Source organism: Callionymus lyra, chromosome 18, assembly GCF_982586985.1.
Source record: "Callionymus lyra chromosome 18, fCalLyr1.hap1.1, whole genome shotgun sequence".
Lineage (NCBI taxonomy): Eukaryota > Metazoa > Chordata > Actinopteri > Syngnathiformes > Callionymidae > Callionymus > Callionymus lyra.
In genome coordinates, this window is record NC_141835.1 from 9015730 (window position 1) to 9029742 (window position 14013).

Sequence of the window (14013 nt, forward strand, 5' to 3'; positions counted from 1 at the left end):
TTTAGCTGTTCCTCACCCAGTTTTAAGCTCCTACACAGATCTATATTTTTCACTTAATGACTGTGTTTCAACCTACTTGTGAAATTGATCATTAGCACCTGTTTGGTGTCATTGGTTGATCGTACACCTGAATAAATTCATACAAAACCCCTGACTTTGTCCAAATGTACCTTTAAGAATTGATGCTGGTTTGAAGGCAAAGGGTAGTAACAACAAATATTGATTTGATTTAGAATTTTGTTCGCTCACTTTACATTTTGTAAATTGAAAAAGATAAACAGTTATTATTTATATATTTTTTGAAGCATTCTTAGTTTATAGCATTTTTTCACACCTGCCTAAAACTGTTGCACATTACTATATATATATATATATATATATATACACACACACATACATATATATATATACAGTAGATATATATACATATATATAGTATATATATATATATATATATATATATACACTGTATATATATGTATATATATCTACTGTATATATTTATATATATATATATACTGTATATACACACACATACATATATATATACATTAGATATATATACATATATATACAGTAGATATATATATATATATCTACTGTATATATATGTATATATATATACACACAAATACATATATATACAGTAGATATATATAATATATATACAGTATATATATATATATATATATATACACATACATACACAGTACATATATATATATATAAATATACACACACACACATACACACATATATATACAGTATGTATATGTATGTATATATATACGTATATATAGATACATAGATATGTATATATAGATAGATATAGATATGTATACATACACACGTACACATATCTATCTATCTATATATACACATATACATATATACATACACACATATACACATATACATATATATATGCATATACATGCATATATACATGCATATATACAAATGACAAAAGAAGAGAAAGTCATTCAAATACAATTATTTAGAGTATAGAGTATTATTTAAACTATAAAGAGACTAGTAATGAATTTACAAGTAACTATGAGGGGGCCACACTTTGCCCAGGTCCCTGGTCCCAGGCTGGAGTGCCGAACAATCCTGCACTCCATATTAATTTTGGACTTTTCACAGACAGTTATTGATATTATTAAGGGGCCGAGGAGCGTATCGTGAATCCCACCCGTGATGACAAAAACGCATCCTCCACATGAAAAACCACTCGACACATTAGTTAATAACACAACCCTGAGTTTGAAACAGAAGCATCAGCGACGCCACACACACTCTCTCCACACTGAGAGCCCTTGGGCGGGAGCTGTTAATGGCCATTTAAGAAATAAGATTTCATTTAGCGCGGATATGATTGTGGCGTTTCAAAAAACAGAGGCGGCATACCTGATGATTCTGACGAGTCGCTTTTCATCCACGGAAGAATCTCGGTACAAACGCCGCTCCACGCCGAGGCGTCCTTCGATGAAGTCGAGCAGATAAAAGAGTCCTTCCTGCGAGACACTGAGGGGGAAAACATTCAATCATATGTTGGGTGATTAATAGATGCAGCGTGAGTGCTTATTGTACCGCAGGTTGATAATGATGTGAAGGACACCATTTGAAATACTATTCATGATGGCCGACAACATGTAGTCACTGCGATAAATTATCATTCAAGAAGAAAAGCTTTGTCTACTATCCGACAGCACCTCCAGGATCAAAGTTGTTTCGATTTTTATACATGGATTTGATTAAGTAGACGACGCCTTCAATCAATTTTCTGAATCTAAACGTAAGCGTTTCATCGTAAATAAATAATAAATGCAAACAAAAGTATAATATAGTGAATTTATATACAGACTATGGGTGTCAACGTTGTTTACAACATGTGTAGTCAAGACTGCCGTTACCGGCGTGTCCTTTTAAATTAAATTGAACTGAACTGTGAACGGATATATGCAGTTGTGTTTTGTAACCACTAGAGGGATCTGCCTTTATTCTAACACCTTCGAATCCCATTACAGTAAAGCCCTTCCAGTAGTTACTGTTCCCCCAGTCAGCGTAGTACTATTTTACGACAGTCAGTGTAGTATTTCTTTATGATTCACTGTAGTATTACTCCTCGACTCACTGTAGTTTTTACTCTGCAAGTCACCGTATATTACTCGGTGAGTCACCATAGTATTACTCTGTGAGTTACCGTAGCATTACTCCGACGGTCAGTGTAATATTACACCGCCAGTCACCTTAGTATAACTCCGCTATTCACTGTAGTATTTCTCAGCCATTTACCATAGTATTACTCTGACAGTCAATGTAGTATAACTCTGTGAGTCACCGTAGAATTACCACTGCAAGTCACCAAAGTATTATTCAACGAGTCTCTGCAGTATTACTCTGCGAGTCACCATAGTATTATCGCGCGAGTCACTGTAGTATTACCCCCCAAGACACCAAAGTATTACTCAATGGGTCTCTGCAGTATTACTCTGCCAGTATCCATAGTATTACTTCGCCAGTCACTGTAGTATTAATCGGTGAGTCACTGTAGTATTACTCCACGAGTCACCGTAGTATTACTTCGCCAGTCACCGTAGTATTCCTCTGCGAGTCACTATAGTATTACTCCATGAGTCACCGCAGTATTACTTTAAAATTCACAGTAGTAATACTCTGCGATTCACGGTAGTATTACTCCACTAATCACCATAGTATTTCTCCACTGTTCACTGTAGTATTACTTGCCATTCACCATCACCATAATATCACACCGCGATTCACGGTAGTATTACTCCACTAATCACCATAGTATTTCTCCACTGTTCACTGTAGTATTACTTGCCATTCACCATCACCATATCACACCGCGATTCACGGTAGTAGTACTCCACAACTATACACGGAGGAGGAGGAGTATGAAGTATATTGTGGGAGTATATTTTATCTTTACTATTTTATCTAACATACTATTTGAATATCTAAATATCTAAATTAAGAAGTAATTTCTTTCTACTTCCTTTAAAAAAAAAACAACATATTATATATTCACATTACTGTATGTTTAAAACATTTTTTTTTTATTAATCTGTGTATATTCAACCTTCATTTGCACCATGTACAACATAAAAACTGTAAAAATCAGCTTCTTAACAAAGCAACAAACAAAACAACCTCCACCTTTGATGACGCTTTCATTTCTTGTTATTTAATTCTTGCACGATTCTTGTTTTTATGTTGTTCACCATCGACCTATCGGAGACCTTTCATTTAAAGGTTAGTGATTGTGTCCCTGTAAAGCATCACCTTGAGGAAAAACCCCCTATATATTTGCTCTATAGCACTAACCCCCTCCTCCATAACTTATCTAACAGGGTTAAAGGTCAGCAACAATCGCTGCCGTCTTTGTCGACAGTTGGTTCCTGGAAACCTTGTGATTAAACAGCCGGGCTTGAATTATATCCATGACATGCTGTAGTGTGCGATCCTCTCCCCGAGCCAAGTCCTCTTCAGTGTGGCTGAAGTAGAGGAGCAGCAGAAGCTCCGTCTTTTATCTCCCTCCGTTTTCCCCGGCCTTGAAATAGTCATCTGCGTGCTTTATTTGTCAATGCAGCTCTGGAGGAGGACCTTTATCGAGCAGGAAAGTGATTCAGTTGTGGTTTCTCTGCAAAAAAAACCCCCTCGCCGGCTATTGTCGCCCGCTCGGATGTCAAGGTCTGGTCGCCTCACTTAAGGATCCCCTGTGCCGTCCCTCGTGTTCACATCATCACCACGAGTGTTTGGAGTGAAGGAAGGTGTCGTGATGCGCTTTAGACGAACTGTTATTGAGTCTGTGTCGGCAACAATGACGCACGACAATTGGGAGTTAAATTTGCAGGATCTCAGTTTGTACCTGATATTACTTAGTAATCCGTTTCAAATATATTTAGATATTCTTTTTATTTGATCTGTATAAATTTAAATTAATTTTAAAACATGTATTACATAATACTAGTGGTGTTTATGGGAAAGAATCTGATGATATAATGCGTATCACAACAATACAGGGATAATGATAAATTGTGATACTGTAGTAACAAGGACATATTTGTAGTATTGTCGAGTACTTGACTCTGGTGTTGCAGAATTTACAGACCACATGACTCTTGACGAAGTGGTAACTGCTTTCATTTATTTTCAAAATCAAAATATGTCCAAACATCAGCTTTAAAAGCTGCTAGAGTTGACTGTATCCTCTCGTCCTCAGTCAACAAATGGATTTCATTTTTCTTTTAGCTGCGATTATTTTCACTTTAGGATGAACTATCGAGTTAATTTGAGTTATTATAGCTCAAAATTATTATCTGGTAGTCAAGAATCTACATTATCCAAACTGCATACAATACAATATTTCGTGATACTGTAGTAACAAGGACATATTTGTAGTATTGTCGAGTACTTGACTCTGGTGTTGCAGAATTTACAGACCACATGACTCTTGACGAAAGTCTTAACTGCTTTCATTTATTTTCAAACCAAAATATGTCCAAACATCAGCTTTAAAAGCTGCTAGAGTCGACTGTATCCTCTCGTCCTCAGTCAACAAATGGATTTCATTTTTCTTTTAGCTGCGAATATTTTCACTTTAGGATGAACTATCGAGTTAATTTGAGTTATTATAGCTCAAAATTATTATCTGGTAGTCAAGTATCTACATTATCCCAACTGAATACAATACAATATTTTGTGATACTGTAGTAACAAGGACATATTTGTAGTATTGTCGAGTACTTGACTCTGGTGTTGCAGAATTTACAGACCACATGACTCTTGACGAAGTCGGCATTTGTTTTGAAAAATAAATATGTCCAAACATCCGCTTTAAAATCTTCTGGAGTTCACTGTATCCCCTCATCCTCAGTCATCGTTACTGGGATCTTGCGGGATTTCATTCTTCCTTTAGCTGCTGAGGACATAAGGCGGCCATCTAGTTTAATTTTACCTAAGATTAAACACATATTTTCTCTTTCTATAAAGTGATCTTGCTTTTTAAGTAAAGTCATATATAATATATATGTATAGTATTGTCGAGTACTTTAGTCTGGTGTTGCAGAATTTACAGACCACATGACTCTTGACGAAGTGGTAACTGCTTTCATTTATTTTCAAACCAAAATATGTCCAAACATCAGCTTTAAAAGCTGCTAGAGTCGACTGTATCCTCTCGTCCTCAGTCAACATATGGATTTCATTTTTCTTTTAGCTGCGAATATTTTCACTTTAGGATGAACTATCGAGTTAATTTGAGTTATTATAGCTCAAAATTATTATCTGGTAGTCAAGAATCGACATTATCCAAACTGAATACAATACAATATTTCGTGATACTGTAGTAACAAGGATATATTCGTAGTATTGTCGAGTACTTGACTCTGGTGTTGCAGAATTTACAGACCACATGACTCTTGACGAAGTCGGCATTTGTTTTGAAAACAAAGTACGTCCAAACATCCGCTTTAAAATCTGCTGGAGTTCATTGTATCCCCTCGTCCTCAGTCATCGTCGCTGGGATCTTGCGGGATTTCATTCTTCCTTTAGCTGCTGAGGACATAAGGCGGCCATCTAGTTTAATTTTACATAAGATTAAACACATATTTTCTCTTTCTAAAAAGTGATCTTGCTTTTGAAGTAAAGTCATATATAATATATAGGTATAATATTGTCGAGTACTTTACTCTGGTGTTGCAGAATTTTCAGACCACATGACTCTTGATGAAGTCGTAACTGCTTTCATTGGTTTTGAAACAGAAATATGTCCAAACATCAGCTTTAAAAGCTTCTAGAGTCGACTGTATCCTCTTGTCCTCAGTCATCGCTGGAATCTTGGAGAATTCCATTGCTTTTCTAGCTGCAGAGGACGTAATGACTTTGCTAAATACTCTAATGAACTGTTAAACATAAAATACATATAATAAATATATAATACGATTTGAAAACCTTTCTTTCTTTCTTTTTTTTTTATCGTGAGAAAAAGTATTGCGATACATCGCCGTAATGATATTTTCTGACTCCCCTTCACAATACATTTCTTAAAATGTATCCAGAATTTAAGCTCACAAATATAAACATTTTGATGAAGCTAGTATTTTAAATACGATAAAAAAAACTGGGATGATACTCAAATGTCCACAACCCTTTGAAAGTAATATATATTTATATATATAATGCATAAATAAAATCCCTGAAAGGGTTAACCACTAAAAGTACATCATCTTAAAAGTTGAACTTTGTTCGAGGATCTTAGTACCTCTTAGAAAGCAGGGTATTTTTTTTTTATAGGGCAAACCCATTCTAGTAAGAGTTTAAGGATACAAAAATAAAAATTGTGTATTTAAGTTAAAGATGATGGGCAACCTCATCGCCAAGCCATGCGAGAGCTTGGAGAAAATTCTCAGAGGATTTTCCGTCGCTCCGTCTCCATCCTAAAACGATGCTTCAACTCAGAGGCCATCATCGCGCTAAGGATTTGTGAGCGTAAGTGCTGTCCACACAGCCACCCTCCAGAACACTCTATGGTGCCACAAATTTGCTCCTCCACTGGCGACTTCCTGAGGTCTCTCGAGCAGAAAATTGCTCAGTTACAGCATTATCGCGGATTAGGGCAATATGCTGGGTGACAGGTTCGGTAGCTTTAAGACGCATCCATCCTGCCACCTCTGCCGTGTGGAGAACATGGCGTCGGCGACCACAATCCATCTCCATCAGGATTGCGACGGCGGCGTGTGTTTACCTGACGCCGCCGCAAGGATCTGATCGCTTCACATACGTAGTTAAAGCTAAACACACACTGGAAAAAAACACGTCGTCTACCTTAAGACCTAAATCCTTCCGAGACGTGTTTTTTCGATTTGACGCAAACTACCTTTCGGTTTCCGCTCCCGTCTTCGGGCCGGGTTGAAGGGCCGCTTCGGGAGGGGGGGGTCGAGGTGGTCTCTCGTCGGACGGGGGGGTTCCGTCCTCGGGTGCTGAGTCCTCGTCCGAATCCTCCTCTGGCTCGGATTGCGTCAGGGAGAGGGAGAGGTCGCTGTCGCTGCTGTCAGAGAGCGGCGGCTCAGACCTCGGTAGAGTGACGCCCTTGTGTTGTTCTGGAGACACAGAAGTGCACACGAGTGTGTATTGTGTGCACGCTACACAACGGGACTCATGTTGGCCTCTTGGATCTACACTTGTAGCTCCTGACCACACCCACCATCCATCTGTTTTCCACCACTTTACTTTCCCATCAACTTGTTTTTTGTGGGGGTTACGCTTAGCAGTAAAATAAACTGACAAATAGTGACACTTTCAATTTCAAATATTGTAATAACAGCCTCATAATCCCTCCTTGTATTCTTTATTAACCTTCCTAAACTCACATTTTTAACAGTTTATACACTTTTAAACCCAAACATACTTTTATAAATATAATTAAATTATAAATAATCACAAATAGTAGTGGAAGAGGCAATTAAATGAGCTTCCAAATCAACATTGTATATGAGGTGCAGTGCTTTGCCGCCCAGCCAACCAACCACCTCACTTTTGACAAAGAAACATAGATGTAGAATGTAAAATACGATGTCAAAGCAACCATCAGTTGTCGCTTAATAGAACTTTGTGTAGAAAGGCATGATGGGAGTTCGCTGTTTTTGTTTCTGTGTTTGTGTTGAAGATTATCTTCTGTTCAAATCCTTTACCTGACTTTAAATCGCTACAATTTAATTTAATATTCAGTACCAGGAGCGAGAAAGAAATGTGAGGCCGTGGAAGGCGTACCGGGATATGCGAGGGATCACTGCACGTCATTAATTCATTTTGATTTGGTTCACAGTTTGTTATTAAGTTGCCCCCAAAGCAGAGCTTATCAGCTTTTCCTACTATGTTTTAAACTGTTTTATAAGATGTTAGATTTTTCTTTTTTAAAGTCTCCTTTCCATAAGCAAGCTAGCAAACACAGTCTGGCTCTTTGAAGGATTCTGCTTTATAATATCCACCTTATTTGCTTCAAACACACTCACAAAATACCCTCTATTTACGATTCATTTCAGAGCTACTTGATAACAAATAAACCACACCTGATGTTCCTTGATGGACGTCCGCTTCAGAAGTCTCTACCGTGGAGTCATTCTTTCCTTCAGGAGGATTCTCCATCCTCGTGGGACCACTGACGCCGCCGCTTCCAGGAGATGGATTCCTCAAAGGTCTCGTCAAGGTCAACGGAGATAAGGCTCCACCTTCATCATCGCCTTCAAACGGCGTTCCGGCAGGCGTTCCGCGGACGGCGGCGACATCCGGCGACGTTCTTTCATGTGTGTCACTCAAATTACCGCCGTCGGGAGAATCGTTTGAGCCCGAAATGTCATCTGATAAATGCGCTCGGCTGCCGGCGGCTTCCTCTCCGCCAACTCCGGAGTCCTTCAAAAGGCCACTTGGTAGACGTTCGGCGGAGTGAACGCTGCGATTGGGTGAACGGGAGAATACTTGGTGTGAGTGTTCACTCTTGGTGTTGGACCCTCTGGAAGACTCTTGGTCCAAAAATATGTTCGATGGTGCTTGTGGTTTGAGGTGAGAAGAAGAGCCGCTTCCATGAGCAGATTTATCCTGATGAAAAAACACAAAAAAATTGAGCCAGACCCTTGAAAAAATTGGTTGTTTTTACCAAAAATTAATGCATCGCAGCCAACAACAATGAAGCTAAAAATAAAGTTGTTTTCCAAGTGAAACGCTATTAATGTTTCAGAATATAGACTCAGAAAATCAAAAGTATTTGTTGGAATAGAGGGATGTTTTCCAGTGGATGATAATCAAAAACACCTTTCATTTTTTTCTAATTAGAAATAAACAAGTCCTCTGATCAGTTTAAAAAATTGAAGATGATTTAAATGACTTCATTTAATCATGATGATGATGAATGACGATGACACAAAGTGTTTCGGGCCAAGGTCGGAATTCTCGCGCGTTTCGGTGGAATGTCTGGGGATGTTTCAACTTTTAATCTTATTAGAAATCCTTCAGACAAGTTTCGATTCATGTCTGCAATGTCACCGAGGGGAGGAGAGAGAGGCGAGAGAAAGCCTTGCTCCGTACACAATAACAAAAAGCGCGGCTTCTGTTTCTTTTCTGATAAGAGTCTTAAATACCAAACAGTTAGCTGCTTAATAACATTCACTGTAAACCATGCAGCCTGCCCAGCAGATCCACAAAGTAGGTAAAAAAAAAAAAAAAAAGAGGAAAAGTTAATTTCTTGGCTGAGTGATTCCATCGGTAGCTGCAGGGCAAAGTAGAAAGTGTTTCACTAAAGTAGCAATTGATTCTTCTATCAATCTGCGGCACGCGTGTGCTCTTCCAAGGAATGTATTAAATATGAAAATCATATCCCGTTATCATCTGTCTCCAGCTTTCAGCCCGGTAAGCTTCCCTTAATGAATGCTGAAGCCTGAGGGACATGCACACTGCCAGCCAATGGCTTGTATGCATAATAGAGTAACAGGACCATTTTGCTCATTACAATATCGACAGGCTGAGGGGGGTTTTTTCTGCACACAGTTACAAGTGACTGCTCTAGACAGCATGCTCCAAGTTATTATGAGATGTCTTAGACATTTCATCTAAAAGAGCTTTAACTGCTTTAAGTGAGAAAGCAGCTATGGGCTTGAACTACGGCGAAAAAAGCGCCCGCTCGGATTAGACACCTGCGTAACAGCGCTCGTGTGGTCGACTCACAGTGTGCTTTTACTTGTTATTCCGAACATGAAACACAGCTTGATGGAGCAGAACATTATCATAAACCCTGTAAACATATCAAGAAAATAAGCATCGGGCGGAAAAACAAGCTCGGCGGAAGCTGTGTGCGGAAGGATCACGCGCATGTTTGTCGTCGTGTGAATAGATTTGTGTTACCTTTCGGATGTTTCGTGCCGATTCCTTTCTTTCCTCCGTGTATCTAGAAATCTTTTTGAAGTATTCAGCCTATGAAAGGAGGGTAAAGTAAAGATCAACAAAAGGTCTGCTGCTTTGAATACATTCTATTAATAAAAGAAGTTATACTAATAAGTGGTGTAAGATTTTATTTCAAAAGCAAGATCACTTTATAGAAAGGGAAAATATGTGTTTAATCTTATACAAAGAAAACACATTAACTTTTTACTTAGGGGTGTTAAATACTAATACGATGTTGTTCGCTGATATTTGGACATATTTTGGTTTCAAAACAAATGAAAGCAGTTACTACTTCGTCAAGAGTCATGTGGTCTGTAAATTCTGCAACACCAGAGTCAAGTACACGAAAAATACTTCAAATGTACGTTGATAATGATTATCAATTCTGTTGTCAAAGAGGTCAAAGAGGTGAACACAGTCTTGCTATGACCTTTGTCGCCTTAAAAAACATGAACATATTTTCTGACTCCAATTTGATTCATCAACAGCAAATGCTCAACATGCAAAAAACAAGCAAATGAACAAGAGACACAAAAACAGTCGTTCTGATTATCACTTAAAACTCAACACCAGCGCTTGACAATTTCATATCAAATTAACAAAATTGGCTAATTATGATTCACAGAGTTAATTGCCCAATGTAGAGACTACGAGTGCTCCAGAGGTTCAGACGCCATCTCCCCTCAAGCAGTCGGTTCATTTCCCCTAAATGCCTCATGAGCACTCTTTCATTCTTATCCCTTTGTTTATGAGCCGAGCTCTCTTGTTTTATCGTCGCGTTTGTGTTGTGGTTAATTGCGCAACATGAAGAGTTTAAAAAGTGAACGAAAAAACAACAAGCATAAGTGCTACATGTGGGGTTTTTTTAATGCTAGAAAGTTGAACTAATTCTGATTAATTTAGTCAAATTTTCACTGTAGTTTATATGTAAAAAAAACATATAAATGTTAATGATGCATCGTATTTATTGAGCTTTTTTTTTGGACACGCTTTACAAACAAGAGGAGAAAAATAAAGTACGAAAAAAGGAACGCTATGAATTTTCTCATCTGTAATACATAAGGCAAAAGAGGTGAAGAATAGAGTGCAGGCAGGGTAGAACCGGTGAAGATTGATTGACAGAAATTAGATGTATTGTTTAGACAATGACAGCAGGGAAATTTAGAAGAGGCACAAATGAAGATACTGATGTCATTTTAAGTGACTAGAAAGATTATTTCGTTTTAGTTACCAAGCTTTGACTCACAAAAAAACAGGAACATTCACTTACTATTACTCTTATATATCTTTAATAAATCTAGAATACAGCATCACTTTTTAAAAAGGAATTTGTTGAGAATATGCTATATCCATCTACTGTATATATATAAAAAACAATGGAAAGATGATTTTGTCTACAATTCTATCAACATTAATTTGTTTCCGTCGTCTATAAGTCCCTGAAAAAAGAAACATCATATAGAAAAATAACAACATGAGTTAGTTTACCTTGCGTTCCTTTAGTGGGCCAAGGTCGGGTCTATAACCACGCATGCTAATTTCCAGATTTTCCGCTTCTTTGAGAAGCTCAAGGTTTCTCATTTTCGCTCTTGCCTCTCTGTCACAGATCTGCTGGTGATAACTCCGCAGTTTGGAACATTTTATCTGCAAGCTGAAGACGTTGGAGATCCATTATTCAAAAGAAATATTATCTACGCGAGCCTTGTCATGAAAAGTAAGAGCAAGACTTTACACATTAAAAAAGGAGCACACAATGGGGTGAGCAAATTCAAATCTGGCTTTCTTCTCAACTATCGTTTTCATCTTTGCCATTTTCACCCGGAATCTTAATATTTCCGAGAATCTCTCTACAATGAAAGCGGTGTGCTCTGCCTGTAAACCGAGAGGGTAACACACTTCATATTGAGGGAGAGTTGACAGAAAATGAAATGATATGCTCAAGCTTGCAGCACTTCATTCAATGGAAGAAAAAGAATTGTATCAATGAAAAGGTCAAATTTAACTTTTAATAAATTCAGTGCAGGGATTGTAGGGAGTTTGATAAAAGCCCAGCTAAGTCGAACAACATTCAAATTTCACTCACTCAAACTTAAAATATATATAGACTTATTTAGGTTTTTCTGAACAATTCCTCATTTTGAACCTTTAATACAAGAGGGACATTACGGATGACCTTTATGGAGGTATTGGATGCATTTCATTTTGGACAAAGATGAAGACAATTGAGGACCCGTCACTACATTAAAATAGACTTAGATATATACCTACAACTCTACAAAGGAACGGATTATTCTAAAAAATAATCCCAACCCTTAGTGAAGATGAGGTTGAGTAGAAAATGAGTGAAATTTGAATTACGGGCGAACCATCACTTTAATTGCATTGATTTTTAAACAAATACATACAAATACATTTTAAAATATAGAATTTTGAAATAACAGACATAAGTATCCAGTTAATCTAATAACTATTTATTTTATTTATTTAACCAAAAGAGACCCATTGAAATCCCCCCGAGTTATTGGTTTCATAATTCCAGGTTCTACGAATTGGTGCTCCGCCCTCTAATTGCTTCGCCACTGGTTAGAGGGCGGAGCACCAAATGACGTAGAACCACGGAACAGTACCTATGTTTTTAAGGTACTGTGACCACAACTCCTGCACTTTATACTTGTCCAGGTGTACTTCTGTATTTCAATGTTTGTTTTGCAGTTGTTGCCTTCCTTTTTGTTCAACTATGACGTGTTCTGCTGCCTTTCCTGGCCAGGTCACCCTTGTGAAAGAGATCTGTTTCTACGTCATTTGCTGCTCCGCCCCCTAACTGCTTCTCTACAGGTTAGAAGGCTTCGCACCAATTCGTAGAACCTGAAGTTATGAAACCAATAACTCAGAGGATTTCCATTTTCTGTCTTTTTAAGATTACACGAAAAGGTGCCGGTGAAATAAATATTAGCAATTTTAGTTCATTTTGGAGAGTATTTCAAGTAAACGGAAGCTTTTTTTTAAAATATCCAAATGTCCCATAAGAAAATGTAACTAGTTGTATTTTTAAATGTATATACAAGTTGTTTACATTTTTACAGTTATGTTGAATAAGTAGAGATATACAGTATATCATTACTTACTACAACCCTCACTTCAAATTTAATTTCCATGCATGTTTTCTCATATTTTCAGATACTGACGAATAATACTTATTCAGAAATAGACAACAAATAATATACTTGATACTTACATTCGTTTATCAGATTTAGAATAAGTGAATAATTCTCTCTCCAGCTCCAGTCTTCTCTTCTCTCTGCAGACACAGACGTTTATTATAAATCGCTATTAACTTACCTGTTATCAGAATAGAATTGGGTAAATAATTAATCATACAATTTATATAAAAATGATTATTTAAACCCAACAAGACTAGTCTACTAATGTCTACAATGAGAATGTAACAAGTAAATAAACGAAGACGATCAAAGCTAACAAGCTAGCTTAGCGTGAAACACGTATAACTAGTAAAGAAAAAGAGGTTTAAAGTCGATCTAAACACACAGTTATGATATTCGATTCTTACGTGGCGTGCATGCTCTGTTGAAGCGACGACAGCTTCTCCATAAACGGTGCATCTTCGCCGGCCATGGCTGTCATGTTTTTTCCCGCTGCAGCAGCAACACGGAAGCGTTTACCGCGGCTACCATGGGGACCGCTACCCACAAGCCCTTGCGGCAAAACACAGCGAACACGTGGTGCAAATACAAGGTTTGGCGGAAAAGACGCTGCTGAGTGACATTTGATATAATGTCAGGTAAGAACCATTGACACCTTTTTATGGATGATTGTAAAGCACTTTGATGATAAAATAAAAAATAATAGCATACTAAAAATAGATACAAACAAAACTAGTATCTTTCCAAAAAATATTCTCGTTTTGATGTATTTCATGTGTTGCCGGAGCTTTGATTTAATACACCATCTTTAATGTTATTTTTTACCTCTTTTTTCGTTTTATCGTAGCTTGAGCTGAGCCCATACACTGGTTTATCTCTATACGTCAGCTGT

The 14013-nt window shown here is 37.5% G+C and overlaps 1 protein-coding gene across 1 annotated transcript in view; it reads right to left on the reverse strand.

Moving 5' to 3' along the window:
• The window catches only part of kiz (kizuna centrosomal protein), a 40542-nt gene extending 26940 nt beyond the window's left edge, over positions 1–13602 (reverse strand). The window contains exons 1-7 of the mRNA XM_087779962.1: positions 13529–13602; positions 13196–13258; positions 11449–11611; positions 9922–9990; positions 8097–8622; positions 6905–7127; positions 1411–1527 (exon numbers count right to left, since the gene is read on the reverse strand). Of these exons, the coding sequence (XP_087636088.1) occupies positions 1411–1527; positions 6905–7127; positions 8097–8622; positions 9922–9990; positions 11449–11611; positions 13196–13258; positions 13529–13602 (1235 nt within the window). The remainder of the gene's footprint in view (positions 1–1410; positions 1528–6904; positions 7128–8096; positions 8623–9921; positions 9991–11448; positions 11612–13195; positions 13259–13528) is intronic.
• Between the last annotated feature and the right edge of the window lie 411 nt (positions 13603–14013).